Source organism: Squalius cephalus, assembly GCF_949319135.1.
Source record: "Squalius cephalus genome assembly, chromosome: 18".
Classification (NCBI taxonomy): domain Eukaryota; kingdom Metazoa; phylum Chordata; class Actinopteri; order Cypriniformes; family Leuciscidae; genus Squalius; species Squalius cephalus.
Genome location: NC_137139.1, coordinates 30,456,100 through 30,480,586, shown reverse-complemented (window position 1 = coordinate 30,480,586; position 24,487 = coordinate 30,456,100). Strand labels below are relative to the sequence as shown.

Genomic DNA, 24,487 nt, shown 5'->3' with positions numbered 1-24,487 from the left:
ATGGCGTCAGTGTTGTCACAGCTGATGGGTCAGTGGATGGATGTTCAGGGACTCCTGATATTTCTGTGTGTTCTGCTGTTGGTGAAACACCTGCGAGATATTCAGTCAAAGAACATGCCGCCAGGACCCTTCCCTCTGCCTATCATTGGAAACCTTATAAATATAGGCTTTAGTGATCCACTGGGCTCCTTTCAGAGGGTAAGTCTCATATGACGTATACAATATTGTATGGAAAATAATTTTATGTGAATGTATAACATGAAGATCATGTTGATCAGATTGCTGAGAGGTATGGAGATGTGAGCACACTTTATCTGGGAAACAAACCCTGCATAATGCTCACTGGATACGAGACTTTCAAAGAGGCATTTGTGGAACAGGCGGACATCTTCACAGACCGGCCGCACTTCCCTATAAATGACATGCTCAGTAAAGGGAAAGGTACAGATGGAGAAAAAGTTATATTGCACCTATCTGATTTAAATACTGGCAAAATCTTAAACATTGCCTAAAATCATTCTTTTCTTTGTAGGTCTAGTTATGTCAAATGGCCACATGTGGCGTCAACAGAGGCGTTTTGCTTTGGCAACACTGAAATACTTTGGTGTGGGGAAGAAAACTCTAGAAAACTTCATCCTGCAGGAGTGTCGCTGTCTCTGTGACTCTGTACAGACTGAACAAGGTCAGTGAGCATCATTTTATTGCCAAACACCTTTTTTTTTCTTCACAGAAAAGATTTACTGTCATTATTTTATTATAACAAAAAATATGTAAACAGAATGAATGCACTTTTTAAAAAATCTATATTATAACCAGGGAATAAAATATTAGTTCAGTGTCATAATCATGTCTTGAAGGGCTGTGTGTACATACTATCCTCTAGAGGCCACTATCTGCAAGTGCAAGTGTCTTTTTTGAAGGTCAAAGAAAGGAAAATTTATTTTTTAGGAGATGTTTGTTTGTTTTTCAGGTTTTCTGTTGTTAAATCTTATAACATTGCTCTTTAATTCGGTTTTGTTTCTAGGTTTGCCCTTTGACCCTCTGCGTCTTGTGACCAGTGCCGTGGCTAATATAATCAGCGGGTTGGTGTTTGGTCACAGGTTTGAGTATGATGATCATCAGTTTCATCTGATGCAGAAATATGTGGATGACATGTTACAGCTTCCCATCTCAAACTGTGGTCGGGTACGAGTTCACCCTGCTATCACAATGTCATAAACAAGGTTAACAATCTAAAAATAAAAGTTCATACATATCATTGAAACGGAAATGATGGGCTTGATTGACAAGTAGTATGGACATCAGTTTCATTTAAGGAATAGTAGTCCTTGTTTAATTGTTTAATTGTTTGAAATTGTTTTTGTCCTCTATTTGCCTCTTTACAGTTATATAATCAGTTTCCCACCCTCATGTCGTTGCTGCCAGGAAAACACCAAACGGCATTCACCAGCATGTCTAAACTTCAGCCCTTCCTGCAGGAGGAATTCAGAAAACACAAGGAGGAGAGAGACCCGGCCAACCCCAGAGACTACACTGACTGTTATCTGGATGAAATTGAGAAGGTAGTGTCGCCCTAAGATGCCCTGGTGTATTTATATTCCTTTAATAGGGCTTTATAGGGAGTTGGAACATGTGTTAGCACCTCCTTTATGAATATTCATGTCTGCCCTTCAGAGATTGTGTAATTCACATTCAGTCAGTCAAGTTTGACGTTACGTCGGACTGACGTCATGGGGTCTCACCTGGGAGCCCAATCACCTGCAAGTAGTAACTAAATGAGCAACCCAGTGCGCCATTCGGCTCTCCCGATGAGGATCAGATGTTGATAGCTGCATCAGTGAGAGGGCTATCATTCTCTGGAGAGGAAGATGATGCTGAGCTTCCCGCTTCTGCTGTGTTTGTTCATGCTGAATTGGATTCAGAGATGACAGCCATGCTTGCCCGTGCTGCCACGCACTCTGACTCATTCTGAGCAGTCACGGCTGTATGATTGGTTTTGGGCTCGAAGCGCAACGCGAAGATCGCCTCGCCCCGTGCCTTTCTTCCTGGAAGAACATGAAGAGCTTTGGAAGTATGGAGGAAAATTAGTGCCAAAATCTGTTAAAAGTTCTTCCTCCCTCACTACCTTCGACTGTGGGGCGGTCAGGGGGTTCATGGGGATTCCCCAGGTGGAGTGTGCAATTGCAGTACATTTATGCCCGCAAAGTGTCGCCATCTGGAGGAATCGTCTGTGGCTCCCGTCCAGCTCCTGTGAGACGATAGCAGCTCTGGCTGTTAAGCCTCACAGTGCCGCTTGAGCCCTTCGCAGGAAGGTGACGTGGCCTTTACTTTGGCTCTGTTTAGCCACTGTCCCATTACCAGATGTACCATTAACAGATGTAATTAGGGTTCTCAAGATAGAGCAGTTTCCTAACTCTCTGGTCATACAGGGTGTGTGTGGGCAGTGAACGACGCTTTGCGTCCTCCTTCCCAGACCTCGTTCTTTCGCAACAGGTAGGGAATGTGCGTTCAAGGACACACTGCTTCCTCACACCTCCCTAGCCAGTCCATAACGGGACCAGCGGAGCCAGGTAAGTGCATCACACTCACTGCCTCTACTTGGTTATGGTCAATCTTGGATCTAAGTGTCTTGAATCAGGCCCTTTACAAGCTCCTGTTCAAAATGCTTACGCAGAAACACATCCGCATGTGCGCTCTCCCCAGGATTGGTTTGCAGCGATCGACCTGAAAAACGCTTATTTTCATGTCTTGATCTTCCTCGACGCAGACCGTTACGACGCTTTGCTTCAAGAGCCGAGCATATCAGTACAAGGTTGGGTGGTGCTTAGGCACCACAGCCATCTGGGGATTCGGTTGTAGAATTGAAAATTTTCAAGATATTTGAAAATTAACAAAGACATTTGCTTTACTGTTTCAACCCCCTCTCTTACCACAAGGGCCATTTGGAATTCCTAAAGACAGAGGTGCTGATGGTGCTCAAGGCCTGTAGGCCAAAATGTTTTTATTTTTCGGGGGTCTACGAATTGTCACACCTTTAGTATGGTGTGGGAAGTTGTAATTATCTGATCTGATCTTGATCTGGCTCTTCTTTGCCTCTTTTCTTTGTCTTTTACTCTAAACTCTCTCTCTCTCTCTCTCTCTCTCTCTCTCTCTCTCTCTCTCTCCGCTCTCTCTCTCTCTCTCTCTCTCGCTTGCTCTCCCTCTCTTTCTATCTTTCTATTTCTCAGGTAACATTCTACACATTTGCTGGGTGTGATTAATGGTATAAGTTTTGATCATCTCATACATCTATTTTGTAACTATTTTAAGTGTAACCATAACCAGATATTGTCATTAAATCCTTTCAGTTACAAATGATGTGCCAACTTGTTTTGATTCGGTATTAACATTAATGTGTCACCTGTTGCAATACAATATCGTCACTCTACAGCAATGCTCTACCACATATTTTGCTAATAACTGTGCTTATTTCCATCGTTGGGATGGCAGGGGGTGGTAATAGACAATAAATTTACAGTTTTCTACCATTTTGCTGATAACGTTTCTTTAGTCATTCGGCAATCCTGCAGCCTAAATCCCTATAGGCAAACTACCCTTAGGGTCAACTGGGAAAAGAACAAGCTCTCCCCAGTGCAGAGCATCTCTTTTGTCTGTGTGGAGTTGGACTCGGTAAATATGGCAGGGCATCTGACCAGCGAACCTTATCCCCCCCGGGACCTCTCTGACGTTGTTTCTGCTCTATGGAGAGCTCCCTTCGAGCCCCTGGAGTCAGTTGAGCTAAAAATCCTGGCCTGCTCTTGACTGAACTCGATTTCTTTAAGAGGGTGAGGGACCTGCAGGCATTTTCGGTCCTATTGTATTAAACTCCCTGAAATACCTCCATTGTAGTCTAGAGTTTTTTTCTATGAACGAACACGTTACAGTATTCCTCATTTAAATAATTCCTGCCAAAGGCACACTCAGAATAAAGGGGCGGGGCCTTGTTGAGTTAGTTAGTAGTGTGTTGAAACTAGAGGTTATGAAAAGGGGCGGGACATTTCCCAAACACACACAAAGCGCTTGTCCAATCACAACACACTGGTCCAGCTGACCAATCAGAGCACACTGTACTTTTCAGAAGGAGGGGCTTCATAGAGACAGGAACTAAACAGAGTGTTACTGACAGATTGGGAAGAGAGGAGCTGCAACAATGGAGAATATGAGAAAAAAAAAATGTTTTTGAACATTAAAGTGTAAGCTCGCGCTAAATCGGCCCAAAGTCCGGCATCCGACCAGCGCGGAAGGTCTTAACGTGTTACTGTCCTTTTCTCGAGGCAAGGTATTGGTTGGTTAAATATAATACATTAATCATGTATTCTCTCGTAATTTCATCTGACTCCATAAATGAAAGGTTTTAATAATATCTGTGCCTCACTAATAGTGAGCGAATGTTTGACTATTCCTTTTAACCATTAAATAAACAATGTAAAAATCAGTTAGAATAATCAAATGTAACAATTTAATATTTCAGATATCAGAGATCAATTCCACAATCAATTCAAATATCTAGTACATAGTTATACATTGATTACACCAAATAATCTTACCCAGCTTGTACCTGAGAGAGAGAGAGAGAGAGAGAGAGAGAGAGAGAGAGAGAGAGAGAGAGAGAGAGAGAGAGATAGAGAGAGAGAGAGACCACCTATTCAATTCCCGTCCAGCCAAAAGAAGAGCCCTGAGAGCGGGAGCACACCTTCCTTTATTTCCTTGACCAGGTGACATGGGGGATGGGGGAGACCACCCTCAAAATGGCTTCTTATTCAACAAAAGGGGGGTGGCATTATCTGGACCAGTTTTCTATAAACTTCTATAAACCTTATTTCTTTTTATTTTATCTATCTGGATATGAGATATCTGTACCACTCACTTTGAGACATTTCAAATGACACCAAAAACATAACAGTCAATGATAAACATTCACATTAAACCATGTTCTTGTGTGAGGTTCTTGTGTGAGTTCTCAGTTGTTTCTGAGAGAAAGTGAGGTTGTGTGGGGGAGGTCGAATGTTAATGAGCCAGCAGGGCCCTTTTGTCTCAGACCCAGTCAGACCCGTATTTTCAGTCTTACAAAAGCATGCAAACCTATTCAAGTAGAGCCCAAAAACAAACTCAAGACTGTATAATTAGCATAATATGGTCTCTATAATGAATCTGTAACTCACTTGACTCTAAATCTGTGGATATTACAGGGTGTGATGGTGCTGCCGTTGCTAAAGACATTCCTACAGGACAAGAATGAGTACAGCACTCCATATGAATTCAATCCTGCACACTTTCTGGATGAAAATGGCATGTCTTCACGTCTCTGATGCAGCGTTTTACCTTCCTACCTCTGGAGGGACAAACGCTGAGTCTGAAAGGATCTGTAAGTCCTGAACCCTTCCAGATATGTGCAGTGCCTCGTTAGTGTAGATTTTAATCATTTAAAAATCAGCTTCCTTAAAGCAGTTCTGTTCCTGAATCATGTTCAAGCACCAGTGTTCATTACATGGATTCTGCGCATCAAAATGCAGAGACAACAAACTTGATACGATAGTTACTCGGACCTGCCCGAAAGGTTTGGGGTTAGTATGATTTTTTAACATGTTTTTGAAAGAAGTCTCTTCTACTCACCAAGGCTATAATATAATAAAATATAAAAATTATGAAAAAAATGTATACAGTATACACATGCAAATATTTCTTAAATATACATTTATATGTGTATTTATATACATACAAAATAATTATACACAGTACACACACATGTATTATGTAAACACAAACTTTTATTTTGCATGCATAATTGCAATTAATCGTTGTCCAGCACTAAAAGAAACAAAAATAATGCTAATAATATTATTATACATAATATTATTAATATTATAAATGTTCAATATATATATATATATATATACACTGTAAAAAAATTCTTACCCTCCCAAATCAAAAATTTCAAGTGACCGATAACATCTAAATTTTTCAATTGGCCCAAGTGAAATTCTGTAAATTATAAAATTAAATTTACAGATTTTCACTTGGGCCAATTGAAATTTACAGAATTTCACTTGGGCCAATTAAAAAATTTAGATGTTATCGGTCACTTGAAATTTTTGATTTGGGAGGGTTAGAAATTTTTTACAGTATATACACATATACACATGTGCGTGTGACCCTGTATCACAAAACCATGTCACAAGTGGCAAGGGTATGTTTGTGGAAATAGCCAACAAAACATTGTATGGGTCAAAATGATTGATTTTTTTTTTCATGCCAAAAAAAATCATTATATTAAGTAGCCTAAAGATCATGTTCCATGAAGATATTTTGAAAATTTCCTACCATAAATATATAAAACATTTATTTTTGTGAGGGAATGCAGCACAATCGCGAACATAAATGGACAACTTTAAAGGGGTTTTTCTCCATTTCTTTTTTTTTTTTTTTTTTTTTTGCACCCTCAAGGTGATGATACACAGGGCAACTTTTTGAGCAATGTTGCTGGGTAATCTTGCCGGTCGATTGTTTCTTGGGCACTTTCCCATTGAAAATGGGCAATACATTTCTATCTGGATAATTTAGATCGGTCGTGGGCCCTGTGTCTCATCTGGTTGCCCGTTGACGCCAACATTGCCCAGCAATATTGCTCAAAAAGTTGCCCTGTGTATCATCACCTTCAGATTCCAGATTTTCAAATAGTTATATCTCAGCCAAATATTATCCTATCCTAACAAACCATACATCAATGGAAAGCATATTTATTCAGCTTCCGGGTGATGCATACATGTCAATTAAAAATGGTCCAGAGTCACAAATATATATATATACACTACCGTTCAAAAGTTTGGGGTCAGTAAGATTTTTTAATGTTTTTAAAAGAAGAATCTTCTGCTCACCAAGGCTGCATTTATTTGATAAAAAAACAATAAAAAAAAAACAGTAATATTGTAAAATATTATGACAATTTAAAATGACTGTTTTCTATTTTAATATATTTTTAAACTGTAATTTATTCCTGTGATCAAAGCTGAATTTTCAGCATCATTACTCCAGTTTTCAGTTTCACTTGATCCTTCAGAAATCATTCTAATATGTTGATTTGATGCTCAAGAAACATTCATTATTATTATCAATGTTGAAAACAGTTGTGTACAATTTTTTTTTCAAAAGTCTTTGATTAATAGAAAGTTCAAAAGAACAGCATTTATTTAACATTATAAATGTCTTTACTGTAACTTTTAATCAGTTTAACTCATCCTTGATGAATAAAAGTATTGATTTATTTTATTTCTTTCCCCCAAAAATAAAATTTAAATTCTTACTGACCCCAAACTTTTGAACGGTAGTGTTTAATGTTACAAAAGCTTTAGATTTCAGATAAATGTTATTCTTTTGAACTTTCTATTCATCATAGCATCATGAAATAAAAATGTATATAACTGTTTTCAACATTGATAATAATCATAAATGTTTCTTGAGCATCAAATCATCATATTAGAATGATTTCTGAAGGATCAAGTGAAACTGAAAACTGGAGTAATGATGCTGAAAATTCAGCTTTGATCACAGGAATAAATTACACTTTACTGTATATTCACATAGAAAACAGCTGTTTTAAATTGGAATAATATTTCACAATATTACTGTTTTTGTTTGTATTTTTAATCAAATAAATGCAGCCTTGGTGAGCAGAAGATACTTCTTTTAAAAACATTAAAAATCTTTCTGACCCCAAACTTTTGAACGGTAGTATATATATAATACACACACACACACACACACACACACACACACACACGTTTCGTAAGCGGACGCGCCGTGACGTCATCACAACAACATTCCACAGTTTCTTCCCTGCAGACCGACTCCTAAAGTTTTGGTTGTAGCCTACGTTTATACATTTCCACGACCGTCCATTGTTTGATTAATAAACATCATTCTCGTAAGTACAGATATCCTGACTAACATCTATGCAGTGTAACGATTATTTGACATTAACGATGCTGCTTCAGTTGTAGTTGTGTTTGAGCTGTAAACTCAGGCGGGTTAAAGTCCAACTTTTACTTCGTTGTGTTTCTACCGTGAAAGGACTGTTAGCGGTTTTAGTGTTTTGAAATAAAGTTATAGTAATATATAGTAATTAATATATAGTAATATATATATAAGACAACTCTGACCCAGAGTTTTATACTGATCTGCATGGGATTGTGATAGAAATGCCAAATTAAATTGAAATGAGTGCTAACTTCGATTATTATTTATTTTTTTAATCTTTTATAACTTTAAAATATAAATCAAGCTATAAAATTACATCAAGCATTTTAATGTGGTCTTTCATACTAAAATGAATTAAATGCATTATTTTTCTGTAAAACAATTGACCTGCTAACAATAACAGTAAACAACAGAAACCAGGCCACTTCATATCAACTGCAACACACTTGTCATAAACATTCATAACTGACAACAGTTGTGTGTTTACAGGGTCAAGAGTGTAATGTTTTTATTTTTGTGTGAATTGATTTATCAGGTCTGAATTCTTCGATGAAACCTGTATGATATTTAGGAGTCTGAATGCAGTGTTTGAAAGTTCAGGACAATTAGTCAGACATTCTGACTAATTGTCAGAATCGTAGTTAACTGACAAGCTGAGCCATATCGCATTAATTATCGCTGGCGATACGTCCGCGATTTTAATGCGATATGGCTCAGCTTGTCAGTTAACTACGGCTCTCTGTAGTAAATGCCGCTCCATCTGAAAGCAGGTGATGGCGATTTACTACTAATCAAGCAACCGGCTTTACTGACGAGATGCGCATAACAATATCACGATTTAAATCGCCCAGCCCTAATTAAACCTCTCAACAAGGCCATCACTTTGGGGATGTAAAGGGGTGGTCCTTGTTTTGTGGATCCCTAATTTTTCGCACATTACTGAGAAGTAATGTTACATTATGTGCGACTCAGTTCCGGCCTTGGTCGCTGTGTGTGGATTCTGCAACCCCGAACCGGCTGAACATGCATCCACCAACACATTCACCACTATCTCAGCTTTTTGGTCAGGCACTGCATGTAACAGTACAGAGACGGATACAATCGCAAGTAAAAGAATGTTTATTTAAAGGTCAGAATACACAGGTCGGGAACAACACTCAGATGTAGGAATGACGCAGGGACTTCAATGGGCAACCCGGTGATGGTGTGCGGTGAACGGCGTGCTCAGGAACCAGGAACAATAAACAATCCAGACGCGTGAACACACAACGAAGCAAATCCACGAAGACAGGAATCCACACGAGGAGATGAGAGCCACACACGGGAACAGGACACGACACCGGGGAAGCCACAACGATCTGACAACATGAGATGGGAATTACTGCACATATAAAGGGAACGGGGATTGAATACAGCTGGCAACAATAATCACCACAATGAGTAACCACACCCACACACACAACACACACACACACACACATCAGTAATGAGACAGCCGATTCATGAACCGTGACAGTACCCCCTCCCTTAGGAACGCCTCCTGGCGTTCCCCGATAACCCTACCTGTCGATTGTATTCATCGATAAGGGAGTGATCCAGGATGTCTCTAGCAGGTACCCAACTTCTCTCCTCCGGACCGTAACCCTCCCAGTCCACCAAGTACTGAAATCCGCGTCCCCTCCGTCTCGAGTCCAGAATACGACGTACCGAATAAGTAAGCTCCCCATCTACGAGTCGCGGCAGGGGGGGAACTGGGACTGGCGGATTAATGTGAGAATAAAACACGGGCTTAATTCTAGACACATGAAAGGCGGGGTGAATTCTCCTGTACGCTGGAGGAAGTTTGAGTCGGACTGTCACCGGACTAATAATCTTGGTGACAGGAAACGGGCCGATAAATTTGGGAGCTAACTTGTTAGAAACGGAGCGGAGAGGAATATTTCTGGTAGAAAGCCACACTTTTTGACCCACGACGTATACGGGAGGCTTTGACCGGTGGCGATCGGCCTTGGCCTTCATGCGCCCTCCCCGCTTGGAGAAGAGTCTCACGGGCTCTAGTCCAAGTGCGGCGACACCTCTGGACGAAGGCGTGAGCAGAGGGGACCGCGACTTCGGATTCCAGACTCGGAAAAATTGGTGGCTGGTAACCTAAACTACACTTAAACGGAGAGAGGCCCGTAGATGACACTGGTAACGAGTTATGGGCGTACTCCACCATAGAAAGTTGTTGGCTCCAGGACGAAGGATTCTTGGTTACCAAACATCGCAACGTTCTCTCCAGATCCTGGTTGGCCCGCTCAGACTGGCCATTGGTCTGGGGATGATAACCTGAAGACAAACTGACCGTAGCCCCCAATAATTTACAGAACTCCTTCCAGAATTTGGACACAAATTGGGAACCCCTGTCAGAGACCACGTCCGTCGGGAGGCCATGTAACCGAAAGACATGATCAATGACCGTGACCGCTGTCTCCTTGGCTGAAGGTAATTTGGGCAAGGGGATGAAATGTGCCGCCTTTGAGAACCGGTCCACTACGGTTAAAACAACCGTCATGCCCTTGGAGGGCGGGAGGGCGGTAACAAAATCTAGTGCGATGTGGGACCAGGGTCTCGAAGGGACAGACAGCGGTCGAAGTAACCCATCCGGAGGTCGGTTGGATGTCTTACCAGTGGCACAGATAGAACAAGCCAAAACAAAATCGTGAACGTCGCGAGCCATTAATGGCCACCAGAATCGTTGCTTAACTAAAAAACTGGTGCGAGTCACTCCTGGATGACAAGCCACGTTGGAGCAATGACCCCACCGAATAACGTCGGACCGTAACCCCTCCGGAACAAACAAACGATTCGGTGGGCAGCCGGGCGGAGGCGTTACCCCTTCTAAGGCCGTCTTGACCTTCGACTCGACCTCCCATACGAGTGTGGAGATAACTACTTTCTCAGGTAAAATGCACTCGGGAGTCACCGGGCGTTCGGAAGGATCAAAGATACGAGATAAAGAGTCGGGTTTGATGTTCTTGGAACCCGGGCGGTACGAGAGAACAAAGTCAAAACGTCCGAAAAAAAGTGCCCACCGAGCCTGCCTGGAGTTGAGTCTTTTAGCAGATCTAATATATTCAAGGTTCTTGTGATCGGTCCAAACGATAAAGGGGACCCCTGACCCCTCTAACCAATGACACCACTCCTCCAACGCTAACTTGACTGCCAACAACTCTCTGTTACCAATGTCATAATTGCGTTCGGCAGGCGATAGTCGATGAGAATAAAACGCGCAGGGATGCATCTTGTTGTCTGAGGAAGCGCGTTGAGAAAGCACTGCTCCTACTCCCACCTCTGACGCGTCGACCTCCACCACGAACTGACGTGTGGGATCAGGGGTGATGAGAATGGGGGCCGAAACAAAACGACCTTTGAGTTTGACGAACACTGCCTCGGCAGTGTTCGACCACCTGAACGTCGTTCGGGGGGAGGTCAAGGCAGTCAGAGGTGCGACTAGTTGGCTGTAATTGCGAATGAAACGCCGATAAAAATTGGCGAACCCCAGAAACCGCTGTAGGGCCTTACGGGAATCTGGATTTGGCCAATCTACCACAGCCTTAATCTTGTCAGGATCCATGCGCACTCCCTCAGAAGAGATGATGTACCCTAGAAAAGGAACAGACTGTGCATGAAACGCGCATTTCTCCGCCTTGACAAAAAGCCCATTCTCTAACAGTCTCTGGAGCACTCGTCTGACGTGTTGAACGTGTTCCTGGAGAGACGAAGAAAAAATCAATATGTCATCCAGGTAAACATATATGAACTGATCGACCATGTCTCTCAACACATCATTGACGAGTGCTTGGAAAACCGCTGGGGAGTTGGAAAGCCCGAAGGGCATAACCAAGTATTCAAAGTGCCCCCTAGGGGTATTAAAAGCAGTTTTCCATTCATCCCCCTTCCTGATGCGAACCAAATGATATGCATTACGCAAGTCCAGTTTCGTGAAAATGGATGCTCCCTGCAACCTCTCGAAAGCCGAAGACATCAACGGCAAAGGATAAGAATTCTTTACCGTGATGTTGTTCAGCTCTCGGTAATCAATACAAGGTCGCAGAGAGCCATCCTTCTTCCCAACGAAAAAGAACCCCGCCCCCGCAGGAGAAGAGGAAGGCTGGATGAACCCAGAGGCTAAAGAATCAGAAATATATTTCTCCATGGCCTCCCTCTCGGGAACAGAAAGAGAGTAGAGTTTGCCTTTAGGCGGAGATTTACCTGGCAGTAGATCTATCGCACAGTCATAGGAACGATGCGGAGGAAGAGAAGCAGCACGAGACTTACTGAACACCTCCTTCAGGTCGAGGTACTCCGCGGGCACGTTAGACAAATCCGCTGCCTCACTCTGAAACACAGAACCAGACACAGACGAACAGGCAGACACCAAACATGACTCATGACAATGGTTACTCCAAGAGGAAACAGAATTATTGTGCCAGTCGATATGGGGGTTGTGTTGAGTGAGCCACGGGTGCCCTAAAACCACTGGTGCTAGTGGTGAATCCATGAGTAAAAAGGAAATGTTCTCGGTGTGATTGCCAGAAGTAATAAGTTTAAGTAGTTCAGTTGTGTGGGAGATTTCAGGAAGTTCTTGTCCATTGAGTGCGTTGACGGAGATCTTGTGGGAAAGGGGAGTGATAGGGATCTGGAGTTTGAGTGCAAGTCCGAAGTCCATAAAATTACCCTCTGCTCCCGAATCCAGCAGTGCTTGAGTGCGATGCGTGGAGGTTGCCCATTTCAGTCTTACCGGGAGGAGGGTCGATGATGGTGATGAGGTCTTCTCGGCGGAGATCCCACCCGATAGTAGCCTCATACTTACTATCGGGCTTGCTCTTTTACCGGGCAGCAAAAAAGGAAGTGGCCAGCCTTGCCACAGTAAAGGCAGAGTCCCTGGGATCTCCGCCTCTCCCTCTCCTCCCGGGAAAGCCGAGCTCTCCCTACCTGCATGGGTTCATGATCTGGAACTGGGCTGACCGCGTTCCCGCCGCTGGCCCGTGGATCCTCAGGATGGTGCTGGAGTCGACTCTGCTGTGCACGAGAAGTCACACGATCAAGACGAGCATCGACCCTCAGCGCAAGATCCACCAGGCCATCCAGGGTCTTGGGAAGGTCCAGGATGTAAATCTCTCTCTGAACGCGGTCAGCCAACCCATGCAGGAACATGTCCCACTGCGCCTCCTCGTTCCATTGGCACTCTGCAGCCAGGGTGCGGAACTGGATGGAATAGTCCGACACCGAGCCATTTCCTTGGCGTAGATCAGCGAGTAATCTGGCTGCCTCCTTACCCGCCACCGCTCGATCGAATACTCTTCTCATCTCCGAGGAGAGTGCCTGGAACGAGGCGCAGCAGATGTTTTGGTTTTCCCACACCGCCGTTCCCCAGAGAGCCGCCTTCCCCGACAGTAGTGTCAACACGAACGCCACTTTAGACTGTTCGGTGCAAAAGGTCCGTGGCTGCAATGCAACGTGCAAAGAACAAGCAGTGAGAAAAGCCCTACAATACTCGGGCTCACCTGAGTATTTCTCTGGCGTGGGCAGACGAGGCTCCGGCTGATTCTCTTGCAGAGGCGGGGGGGGGGGGGGGGGTTGAACGGGCGGTGTGGGCGGCGCAGTGGGAACACGAAGAAGTTGTAGCTGTTGGGTGAGCTCGGACACCTGCGTCACGAGTGTCTGAACCGCGCGACCTGTGTTCGCGATCTCTTCTCCTTGTTGATCCATTCTTGTGACGCTATGCGTGATGAACTCATTCAATCTGGCAGTACTTGCTGTATCCATAGTTGGTCAGATCGTTCTGTAACAGTACAGAGACGGATACAATCGCAAGTAAAAGAATGTTTATTTAAAGGTCAGAATACACAGGTCGGGAACAACACTCAGATGTAGGAATGACGCAGGGACTTCAATGGGCAACCCGGTGATGGTGTGCGGTGAACAGCGTGCTCAGGAACCAGGAACAATAAACAATCCAGACGCGTGAACACACAACGAAGCAAATCCACGAAGACGGAATCCACACGAGGAGATGAGAGCCACACACGGGAACAGGACACGACACCAGGGAAGCCACAACGATCTGACAACATGAGATGGGAATTACTGCACATATAAAGGGAACGGGGATTGAATACAGCTGGCAACAATAATCACCACAATGAGTAACCACACCCACACACACAACACACACACACACACACATCAGTAATGAGACAGCCGATTCATGAACCGTGACAGTGCATAAGCTTCTGGCCATTTAGTGAAATAATTCATAGCCATCAACAGGTAAACCTGTTACCCCTCTCCGAACATGGAAAAGGACCCATTACATCCTCACCCACTCTCCCCATTATGCCCCCTATGGGGAATTTGCGGGCAGTGTAACCATCACACCGCCGACAAAAATCCTCCACATCTCTCCTCATAAGCCCCCAGTAAAAACTGTCTGACATATTTCTGACGGGCAAAAGGGAGCCTTTGGGGCCGCAGCCTAATGGGCATGGCATCCCCAGTCACAATTTCGTGCTGCGCCAGGAGTGTTCGCCCCACATCCACTTCCTCAAATGCGAAACATTGTTGGAAATTAACCAACAAATCCCAAAATTGCCCCCATTGACTCTCATCCAAGCCCTCACAATTCTTCAGGCACAACTCCTTCAAAGCAACCAACCCCTCCCCCTCGTCGAGAGGCAGAAATAGAACAGCGTTGTCCTGCCCAAACCTCCTGGAGAGGCTCGAGACTGGCTCTGAAGGGAATTGTGTGGCCACCCTGGGGAAGATGTCAGCTGAGGTGTGGGGTAAGGGAGTGGGGAAAACATGTACATGTGGCAGACTAGCATCAATGCTTGGGTGGGTGCCTATGGAGCTCCACAGGATGTAAGGGCCTGGATGAATTGGTCTATCGCATCCCATGAACTGACAGTGGCATGTGGGCATATGCTTGCCGTGTCAAATTTTCAATATCATTTGCCAGGACTCTCATATGCCTTCCTAGCTGCCTCAGAGCATCCTCTGTAAGACACATATCCAATTCAAGAGCTGACCTCTGTCCAGTTTCAAACAGTTCAAATTATGCAGGAAAAGCTTTCCAATCAGCTCAACCAGGCTTGCTACAATATGGACTCTTTAACATTTATTTTTTCAGCGTTTATTTGAAATAGAAATCTCTTGTTACATTATAAATGTCTTTGTAATTTAAATGTCTGTGTGTTATGGTCTCTCTGGTCTCAGTAAGCATGGCGTCAGTGTTGTCACAGCTGATGGGTCAGTGGATGGATGTTCAGGGACTCCTGATATTTCTGTGTGTTCTGCTGTTGGTGAAACACCTGCGAGATGTTCAGTCAAAGAACATGCCGCCAGGACCCTTCCCTCTGCCTATCATTGGAAACCTTATAAATATAGGCTTTAGTGATCCACTGGGCTCCTTTCAGAGGGTAAGTCTCACATGATGCATACAAATATGTAAAATTATTGTATGTGAATGTACTGTATAACATGAAGATCATGTTGATCAGATTGCTGAGAGGTATGGAGATGTGAGCACACTTTATCTGGGAAACGAGCCCTGCATAATGCTCACTGGATACGAGACTTTCAAAGAGGCATTTGTGGAACAGGCGGACATCTTCACAGACCGGCCGCACTTCCCTGTGAATGACATGCTCAGTAAAGGGAAAGGTACAGATGGAGAAAAAGTTATATTGCACGGCACCTATCTGATTTAAATACTGGCAAAATCTTAAACATTGCCTAAAATCATTCTTTTTTTTGTAGGTCTATTTATGTCAAATGGCCACATGTGGCGTCAACAGAGGCGTTTTGCTTTGGCAACACTAAAATACTTTGGTGTGGGGAAGAAAACTCTAGAAAACTTCATCCTGCAGGAGTGTCGCTGTCTCTGTGAGTCTGTACAGACTGAACAAGGTCAGTGAGCATCATTTTATTGCCAGACACCATTTTATTCTCTTCACTCGCAAGATTTGCTGTCATTCATTTAAAACTCAAGAATATGTAAACAGAATAAATGCACTTTTTTTAAATCTGAAAATGTATTATAACCAGGGAATTAAATCTTGTTCAATGTCATAATCATGTAGTTAAGGGCTGTGTGTACATACTATCCTCTTGAGGCCACTATCTGCAAGTACAAGTGTCTTTTTGAAGGTCAAACATCTGGGAAACCACATCTTTCCTTAATTTTCTCTTTATATTTAAATGTGAGATTCCTAGTATTCTCAGAGGTTTGGATGCCACTATATATTTGAGAAAGGAAAATATATTTTTTAGGAGATGTTTGTTGGTTTTTCAGGTTTTCTGTTCTTAAATCTAATAACATTGCTCTTTAACTTGGTTGTTGTGTTTCTAGGTTTGCCCTTTGACCCTCAGCATCTTGTGACCAGTGCCGTGGCTAATATAATCAGCGGGTTGGTGTTTGGTCACAGGTTTGAGTATGATGATCATCAGTTTCATCTGATGCAGAAGTATGTGGATGACATGTTACAGCTTCCCATCTCAAACTGGGGTCGGGTACGAGTTCACCCTGCTATCACAATGTCATACACAAGGCTAACAATCTAAAAATAAAAAAAGAAATTGGCTTTATTGACAAGTGTTAACAACATCAGTTTCATTCAAGGAATAGTAGTGTTTGTTAAGTTGTTGCATTTTTTGAAAATTGTTTGTCCTTTATTTGTCTCTTTACAGTTATATAATCAGTTTCCCACCATCATGTCGTTGCTGCCAGGAAAACACCAGACGGCATTCGCAAGCATGTCTAAACTTCAGCCCTTTCTGCAGGAGGAATTCCAAAAACACATGGAGGAGAGAGACCCGACCAACCCCAGAGACTACATTGACTGTTATCTGGATGAAATTGAGAAGGTAGTGTTGTCCTAAGATGTCCTGGTGTATTTATATTCCTTTAAGAGGGCTTTATTAGAATTTGGAACATGTGTTATCACCTCCTTTTTGAATATTCATGTCTGCCCTACAGAGATTGTGTACAGTATCTTACAGCTTATTGTATCATGTTAACTAGTCAAACCTTAACCACTTGTTGCCAGTTCCAAATTTCCTTAGTGAAATAAGTGCTGGAGCTTAAATGCCACCAATTTATTTCGAATATGAACCTTTAGAATTGAATTGTGCACACATAGAGCCAAAGTCCCTTTAAGACAAGTCATTTCACTTGGCGGCCATATTTGAAACGCCTCTTGGGCATGCAAGTGCTGCTCTTATCTCTTAGAATGCGGAGACATAAAATTCTCCAAAATGGCATTTTGTGATGGGGGCTCTTTCGCACTGATAAGGAAAAAGCAAGGTGGTCGCACTAGCGCAACCGCTGACCCGTTCTCGTTAATGCATCAGTTGAGCTATTTCGTCTGTATTTGTTTGATTACCTTCTAAATATGTTATTAAACACTCGTAAACTGATCTTCCTCTTTATCATCTGTTTGCTGCGACCGAGTGTGACAGAAGAACGGACCCAAGACCTAATATGGGAATTGCTTCCATTAACATTGCTCTATTAGGGGCAACACAATTCTGAAAGGAGTGACTGTTTGTTACAGTATGGCAGAGACCTGGAAGTATATGTGGAGGAGTTCCTCGACATCTGCCATCATGCCACCTGCAACGACGTCTGTTTAATTGAGGGATTTCGGTGTGGACTGGACGAAGATCTCTGCTTCATCATGTCCCACGGCAATCCCTGCTGGACCCTGAAGGCTTACATCAACTTCGCTCTGTGGGTGAATGGATCCACATTCACAGTGGGCGAAGTGGAGGATGACAGCAGCCTCATCCAGCCACACCTCACAGATGTTGCGCAGCCAGACCCAGAGCACAGCCCACCATCACCCCTCACTACGGCGACGACTACGGCAGAGCCCCAGGCAGACGGAGAGCTTCCGCCCGCCGCGTATACTGAGCCTGTGAAGTCAGCGCCAACTAACACCCTGGAGCCGAAGCCCCGACGTGAGTCTGACCAGGGGTGTGAGCCGGCAACAGTCGTCCCAAAGGGAATATTTGCAGCCTATCCCAACATTATTTATCTGTACTATCTTCATCATTGATTCAGCCCAGTATAATTCCTCAGTCTTTATCCTGTATGAACATTGAATTGTTATCAGTAATCCCGCCCAGCCTCCCTCTCCCACCTCCACTACTAAGTTCAGCCTGTCCTTCAGCCCCGCCTCAGCTAGGTTCCTTCGCCTTCCCCTGTGATATCTTGCAGCGTTGTGAAGCCTCAGGTTATGCTTTCACCAGCCTCGCCTGAGTGAAAGGATCCCTTCGCTTCGCCTCCGGCCTCTGATCCCTTCGATCCACCTTGGCCTGGCGACCTGTCGGCTTCGCCTTGGCTCCTCCCAGCCTCGGCTCCACCAGAGACCCTCGGCCTTATGGCTTCACTGGGTTCCCTTGTCCTTCTGGCTCCACCCTGGTCAGTCGTCACCCTACATGCGTCACGGACTTGCTGTGCTCCTTCTCTCCACCCCTACTGCTTCAGCGTCTCCCCCCCCCCCACAGCTCCGCCTTGGTCCTGGGGCACATAGGTTTCACCTCGGACACTAGGCGCCGAGGCTCCGACTCGGTCTCCAGTGGCAGCAGTGTTGCTATGTTCTAGCAGCTCTCCGTCTGCGCCCTGGGATCCCCTGACATCGGCTCAATCTCCGTCAGTCATGCGGTCCACGCATGTTGTCAGCTAAGTCACCATCTTGGCTCCTCCTTCCGTCGACTGCTCTGGGTCTTCAACATCTGGCCATTCCTCCAGTCATCTTCCTCATCGATGCTCCCACCATCTACTCCTCCATGGTTTCTCTGCCTGTCTGTCTGCCTGTTCTCACCAGCCCTTCACCTGCTCCTTTTCACCAGCCCTTCGCCAACTTCACGTCCTCCTCCAAAGCCCCCACCCTCCCCCTCATCTCCCTTGTCACAACACGAGTTTGCACCTTCCGAGAGGGTGCGTAATGTCACAGACTTTTAGTTATCTTGTTTTTAGTTTCATTTTCATGGACTCTTAGTTTGTATTCATCAGTTCCTGTTTTCCTTTGTTCAGCTTTCCCGCTCACTTATCAGTTGTCATGGTCATTAAGGGGGGGTCAGAAAACAAGTCAGTATCTGGTGTGACCACCATTTGCCTCACGCAGTGCAACACATCTCCTTCGCATAGAGTTGATCAGGTTGTTGATTGTGGCCTGTGGAATGTTGGTCCACTCCTCTTCAATGGCTGTGCGAAGTTGCTGGATATTGGCAGGTCCTGGAACATGCTGTCGTATACGCCAACAGTATATATATATATATATACTGTTGATTTACACACACACACACACACACACACATATATATATATTTTTTTTTTAATTTTTTTTTTTATTATTATTTATACTGTATATATTATTAAAATATATACATTTTAAAAATATGTATTATAGATATGTTTGGACGTCTTATTCAAACTGCAATGAAGATCATGGGCAGAATAGAACCTTTTTATCTCCAGACCTTGTACGAAAAATCTATGCTGAGGGAGGCATATAAGATTCTACATGATACAACACACACCCTGAACTGTGAGTTTGAAATGTTGCCATTGGTAAGGAGATTAAGAATGCCAAGGTGTAGATTTAACCGGTTTAAAAATGTGTTCATTCCTTCTGCTACTAAGTTATTAAATAACACCAAGTAGGTTTCTCTCTCTCTCTCTCTCTCTCTCTCTCTCTCTCTCTCTCTCTCTCTCTCTCTCTCTGTAATGATGTATTATAGTTTCTGAAAATATATACTTTATGCCATATGGGAAGGTTTTTTGTGTTCCATCATTCCCAGTGTCAGGACAGTGAGGCAGAGTTCACAGAGAAGAACCTGATGTACTGTGTAGTGGATCTGTTTGGAGCCGGAACAGAGACCACCTCTACTACCCTCAGATGGGCTTTACTCTTCATGGTCAAGTATCCAGATGTGCAAGGTGGGATGTCAGTCAATCAACAAAAGTGACTTCCTGTTGCTTGTCCTCAAAAGGTACTTTCAGCATGTTCTTAGTTGACTGTTTTCTTTCAGAGAAAGTCCAGTCTGAGATCGATCAAGTGATTGGACAGACACGCCAACTACAAATGGATGACCGAACAAATCTGCCATACACCTACGCTGTGATCCATGAAATTCAGAGGTTCGCGAACATTATCACCTTTACGCCTCCAAGAGTGGCCAACAAGGACACAACAGTGGGAGGACGACTCATCCCGAAGGTCATTGCATTTTTATGTTATGTACTGTACCATACAGCATTTGTGTGATTAAACAAGGTCAGTTTAACTTAAGAAAATTCCTATTATGCATCTTCAACTTTCTTTAGTGTTACTGTTTGAAAAAGGACTGCAAAGTTCAAAAACACGAAGTCCCTCCAATGGGAGTTATTTTCAATATCAGTAACACTGTTTCTGAACTCCCTGAAATGCCTCCATTGTAGTCTTGAGTTTTCTTCCGGGAACAAACATGTCACAATATTCCTCATTTAAATAATTCCCACCCAAGGCATACGCAAAATAAAGGGGTGGGGCCTGGTTGAGTTAGTTAGTAGTATATTGAAACTCGTGTTTAGGGTAAGGGGCGGGACATTTCCCAAACACTCTTGAAGTGCTTGACCAATCACAACACACTGGTCCAGCTGACCAATCAGAGCACATTGAGCTTTTGAGAAAGAGGGGCTTCATAGAGACAGGAACTAAACAGAGCATTACTGATAGACTGGGAAGAGAGGAGCTGCAAAAACATCAAATATGAGGAAAATAACCTGTTTGAACATGCAAGCATGAAAACCTATTTAGTTAAGCCCAAAAACAAAATCAAGACTTTGTAAAAAGGCATAATAGGTCCTTTGTAATGAATCTATCACTCACTCAAGTCAATATGTTTTGTTATTACAGGGTGTGATGGTGCTGCCGTTGCTAAAGACAATCCTACAGGACAAGAATGAGTACAGCACTCCGAATGAATTCAACCCTTCGCACTTTCTGGATGAAAATGGCATGTTTTTGAAAAAAGACACTTTCATCCCATTTTCAATAGGTAGGTTATGTCCATACAGCTCTATCATCATGAGTTTACTCAGATTATCAGCATATTTACTGATCCAGACCATGATTTCCAGGTAAGAGGATGTGTCCAGGTGAGCAGCTCGCTCGTATGGAGCTCTTCCTCTTCTTCACGTCTCTGATGCAGCGTTTTACCTTCCTGCCTCTGGAGGGACAAACACTGAGTCTGAAAGGATCTATAAGCGTCTCGTCTGGTCCTGAACCCTTCCAGATATGTGCAGTGCCTCGTTAGTGTAGATTTTAATCATTTAAAATTTAGCTTCCTTAAAGCAGTTCTGTTCCTGAATCATGTTCAAGCACCAGTGTTCATTACATGGATTCTGGGCATCAAAATGCAGAGACAACAAACTTGATACGATAGTTACTCAGACCTGCCCGACTCCACCGTTCAAAAGTTTTGGGTCGGTAAGATTTTTAAAATGCCTTTGAAGAAGTCTCTTCCGTTCACCAAGGCTACATTTATTTGATCAAATACAGTAAAAACAGTAATATTGTGAAAATAACTGTTTTGTATTTAAATATATTTTAAAATGTACTTTATTGATGCAAAGCTGAATTTTCAGTATCATTACACCATCATTACTTGGTGATAATTTTTTGTTTTGTTTTCAGGATTCTTTGATTAATAGAATGTTAACAGCATTTATTTGAAATATAAATCTACATTATAAATGTCTTATTTGATCAGTTGTCATGTTTGATCAATAATTTGCTGAATAAAAGTATTATTTCTTAAAAAAAAAAAAAAAAAATCTTACTGATCCCAAACTTTTGAATGGTACTTTAATTGGCGCTTTAATAACTAATTTAGGCCCAGAATCATGATCATTGATTTAGTTCAGTTGACAAGTAATAGTGATTTTCACCCTGTAACGTCCGACAAAACCAATAAACCCTTGAAAATCAAGTAAACTGGCAGTAGGCCTAATCTAGGGCCATTAGCTCTGCAGAAGTCTCAGGTGATGAACATAGGGATGAGGTAGAGAGTTTAATATAATTTCTTTGAGCTAATGGCTTTCTCAGATACAGACCCCACAGAGAGACCTGATTTACAGTTAGGTGTATTTTCTGACATGGTACGTGAAAATCTCTGAAAATGGGAACTTGACTATTACCCCTTTTCCACCAAGGCAGTGCTGGTGCCGGTTCGGAGCCGGTGCCTACTCGCGAACCAGTTCTTTGTGTTTCGACAGCCAAAGAACCGGTTCTCGGCCAGGAAAATTGGTTCCAAAGCGGCACCAACTCTTTTACCACGTCATGCTTACGTCGGGGGATGGGGGCGTGGTTGTTGTCGAACTTCTTCTCGAACATAAACTCCGTCTATATAGTAATCCAGACGAGCAGCACAAATGTGTTCTAAACGTCGTCTTCTGACCCCAATATAGGATCGCAAAGCCAGGAGAAACATTTGCAGAAAGACGATGTAGTCCGCCATTGTAATTGTTATGCTTGAAGTTGGCGCAAGTATTTCTGGGAAAGTTAAGACGTATGGCAACGTACACAGTGACGTAACGACGTCGTTCGCTGGGCTCTCTAGTCAGTGGAAGAACAAACAGGTTCTTCAAGAAGTTGAACCAACTTTGAACCAGCACCAGTTCCTTTTTGGTGGAAAAGGGCTATATGAGTTTAAATATGGCTTGTTGAAGTTAATGTAATATTAATTAGACATCATGGATGCAATTCTTAATCATATCAATTTTAGACATTAAGGGCCACAATTACTAAACAGTGCAAATTAGCATCCAGCCATGGGAGTGGAAAGTTCTTCGGGTGATGTAGAATGCACTAATTCAATGTGACGTCAGGCGAAAAAAGTGGTTAAGACGGGGCTAGGCAACTCTGGCCCTCGAGACCCACTTTCCTGCAGAGTTTTGCTCCAACCATGATCAAACTTTGAATCAATGGAACCAATTGCTTCACAAAATGATTCACTGTTTTGAAGAGCTCGAAACGTCACACGCTGGTGACCCTGCTGGTCATAACATTCAAATATGCATTAAAACACCTTTTACAGAACAACTCACTACTCACTACTCACTGCTACTAATGTGTGTGCACTAACTTGGACGGGTTAAATGCAGAGGACATATTCCGAGTATGGTTTACCATACGTCAACAAATCATCTAATGCCATTCAATATGAAGTGTCTTTATGGGTTATTTGATTAAATTGTAGGGCTTGGTTAATCATACCAATAAAAGACTTACAGTACTCTTCCTTTTTATTATACAAATGTTTTATTATTTTTTATTGTACAAATGAGCTGGATGATGAAATCCTTGTTTTATCCCGAGCGGCTGTAAAGATAAAGGAACTAAATGAATAATTTTTATACAACAAAAATGAACCATCACTGAACTTACTAAAGTTGGATTACGACACTATGTTCTTCTAGATCTGCTGTACAGCCGAAACAGACTTTGTTGCATTATTTTCCTGTTATCACTGTAAAGCTGCTTTGAAACTATTTGTATTGTAAAAAGCGCTATATAAATAAAGGTGACTTGACTTGACTTTAATGTCTTTAAATGTATATAATTCATCCAAGATCATCAGGTAGAAATCATTTAGACACTGGTTCATGGTTTGCAAGGGAGATAACCGCTCTCTCGACTTGTCTTTTTGTTCTCTTTTAAGCTTTCTCTCTCTTTCTTTTTAAACTTTTGTGACGACGTAGAATGCTCATACTGCGTGTGTAACTGGACCTTCTCGATTATTTTATTTTTTTTTATATGCAGAATTCATGGTTTTGTTTTTATGTAATGCATTAAAGGCTTCAAATACACTCACCTAAAGGATTATTAGGAACACCTGTTCAATTTCTCATTAATGCAATTATCTAATCAACCAATCACATGGCAGTTGCTTCAATGCATTTAGGGGTGTGGTCCTGGTCAAGACAATCTCCTGGGGCACGTTCAAGTTCAAAACGGTGCGCAACGTTTTGCTACGGTTTCCGGGTTGAATGTCATGTTTCCTGGAAACGGCGTGCACCGGTTTGCAACGGGGTTTGAGATACGTTTTCTCTTGTTTGGTGGGTGTGTCAGAACTGCAGTCCAATCAGCAGCAACATGTATATAAAGCACACAGTATTAAAGTAAACTCGCACAATGGGTTCAAATGTGTTCGATGCAGCTCGTTATACGCAACAACTGAGGATATTAGAAGACATGTTTGTCGTAAGTTTTATTGTAAAAATATAGGATATCAACATGATGTATTTTAGCTTCATTGCAAGTGTATAACATTTGGTATAGAAATAAACAATGGTAATTAAGTGCTTTTCCTAAAAATGAGAAAGAAAATACAGGGTATTAAAACAGTATACGAATAAAGTCAGTATGTGAGGCTAAATAGA

The 24,487-nt window shown here is 42.8% G+C and overlaps 1 protein-coding gene across 1 annotated transcript; it reads left to right on the top strand.

Annotated features, from left to right (window-relative positions):
* Positions 1–23,641, top strand: LOC307146289 (uncharacterized protein; the record flags this gene model as incomplete). The annotated part of the gene is made up of 17 exons (XM_079850187.1): positions 1–198; positions 279–441; positions 533–682; positions 1,025–1,185; positions 1,386–1,562; positions 5,229–5,328; positions 12,896–13,301; positions 14,689–14,840; positions 15,274–15,476; positions 15,558–15,720; positions 15,817–15,966; positions 16,409–16,569; positions 16,747–16,923; positions 19,864–20,002; positions 20,095–20,282; positions 20,961–21,102; positions 21,185–23,641. The coding sequence occupies 17 exons, from the start codon at positions 1–3 to the stop codon at positions 21,358–21,360; spliced, it is 3,006 nt and encodes a 1,001-aa protein (XP_079706313.1). The 3' UTR covers positions 21,361–23,641.
* Between the last annotated feature and the right edge of the window lie 846 nt (positions 23,642–24,487).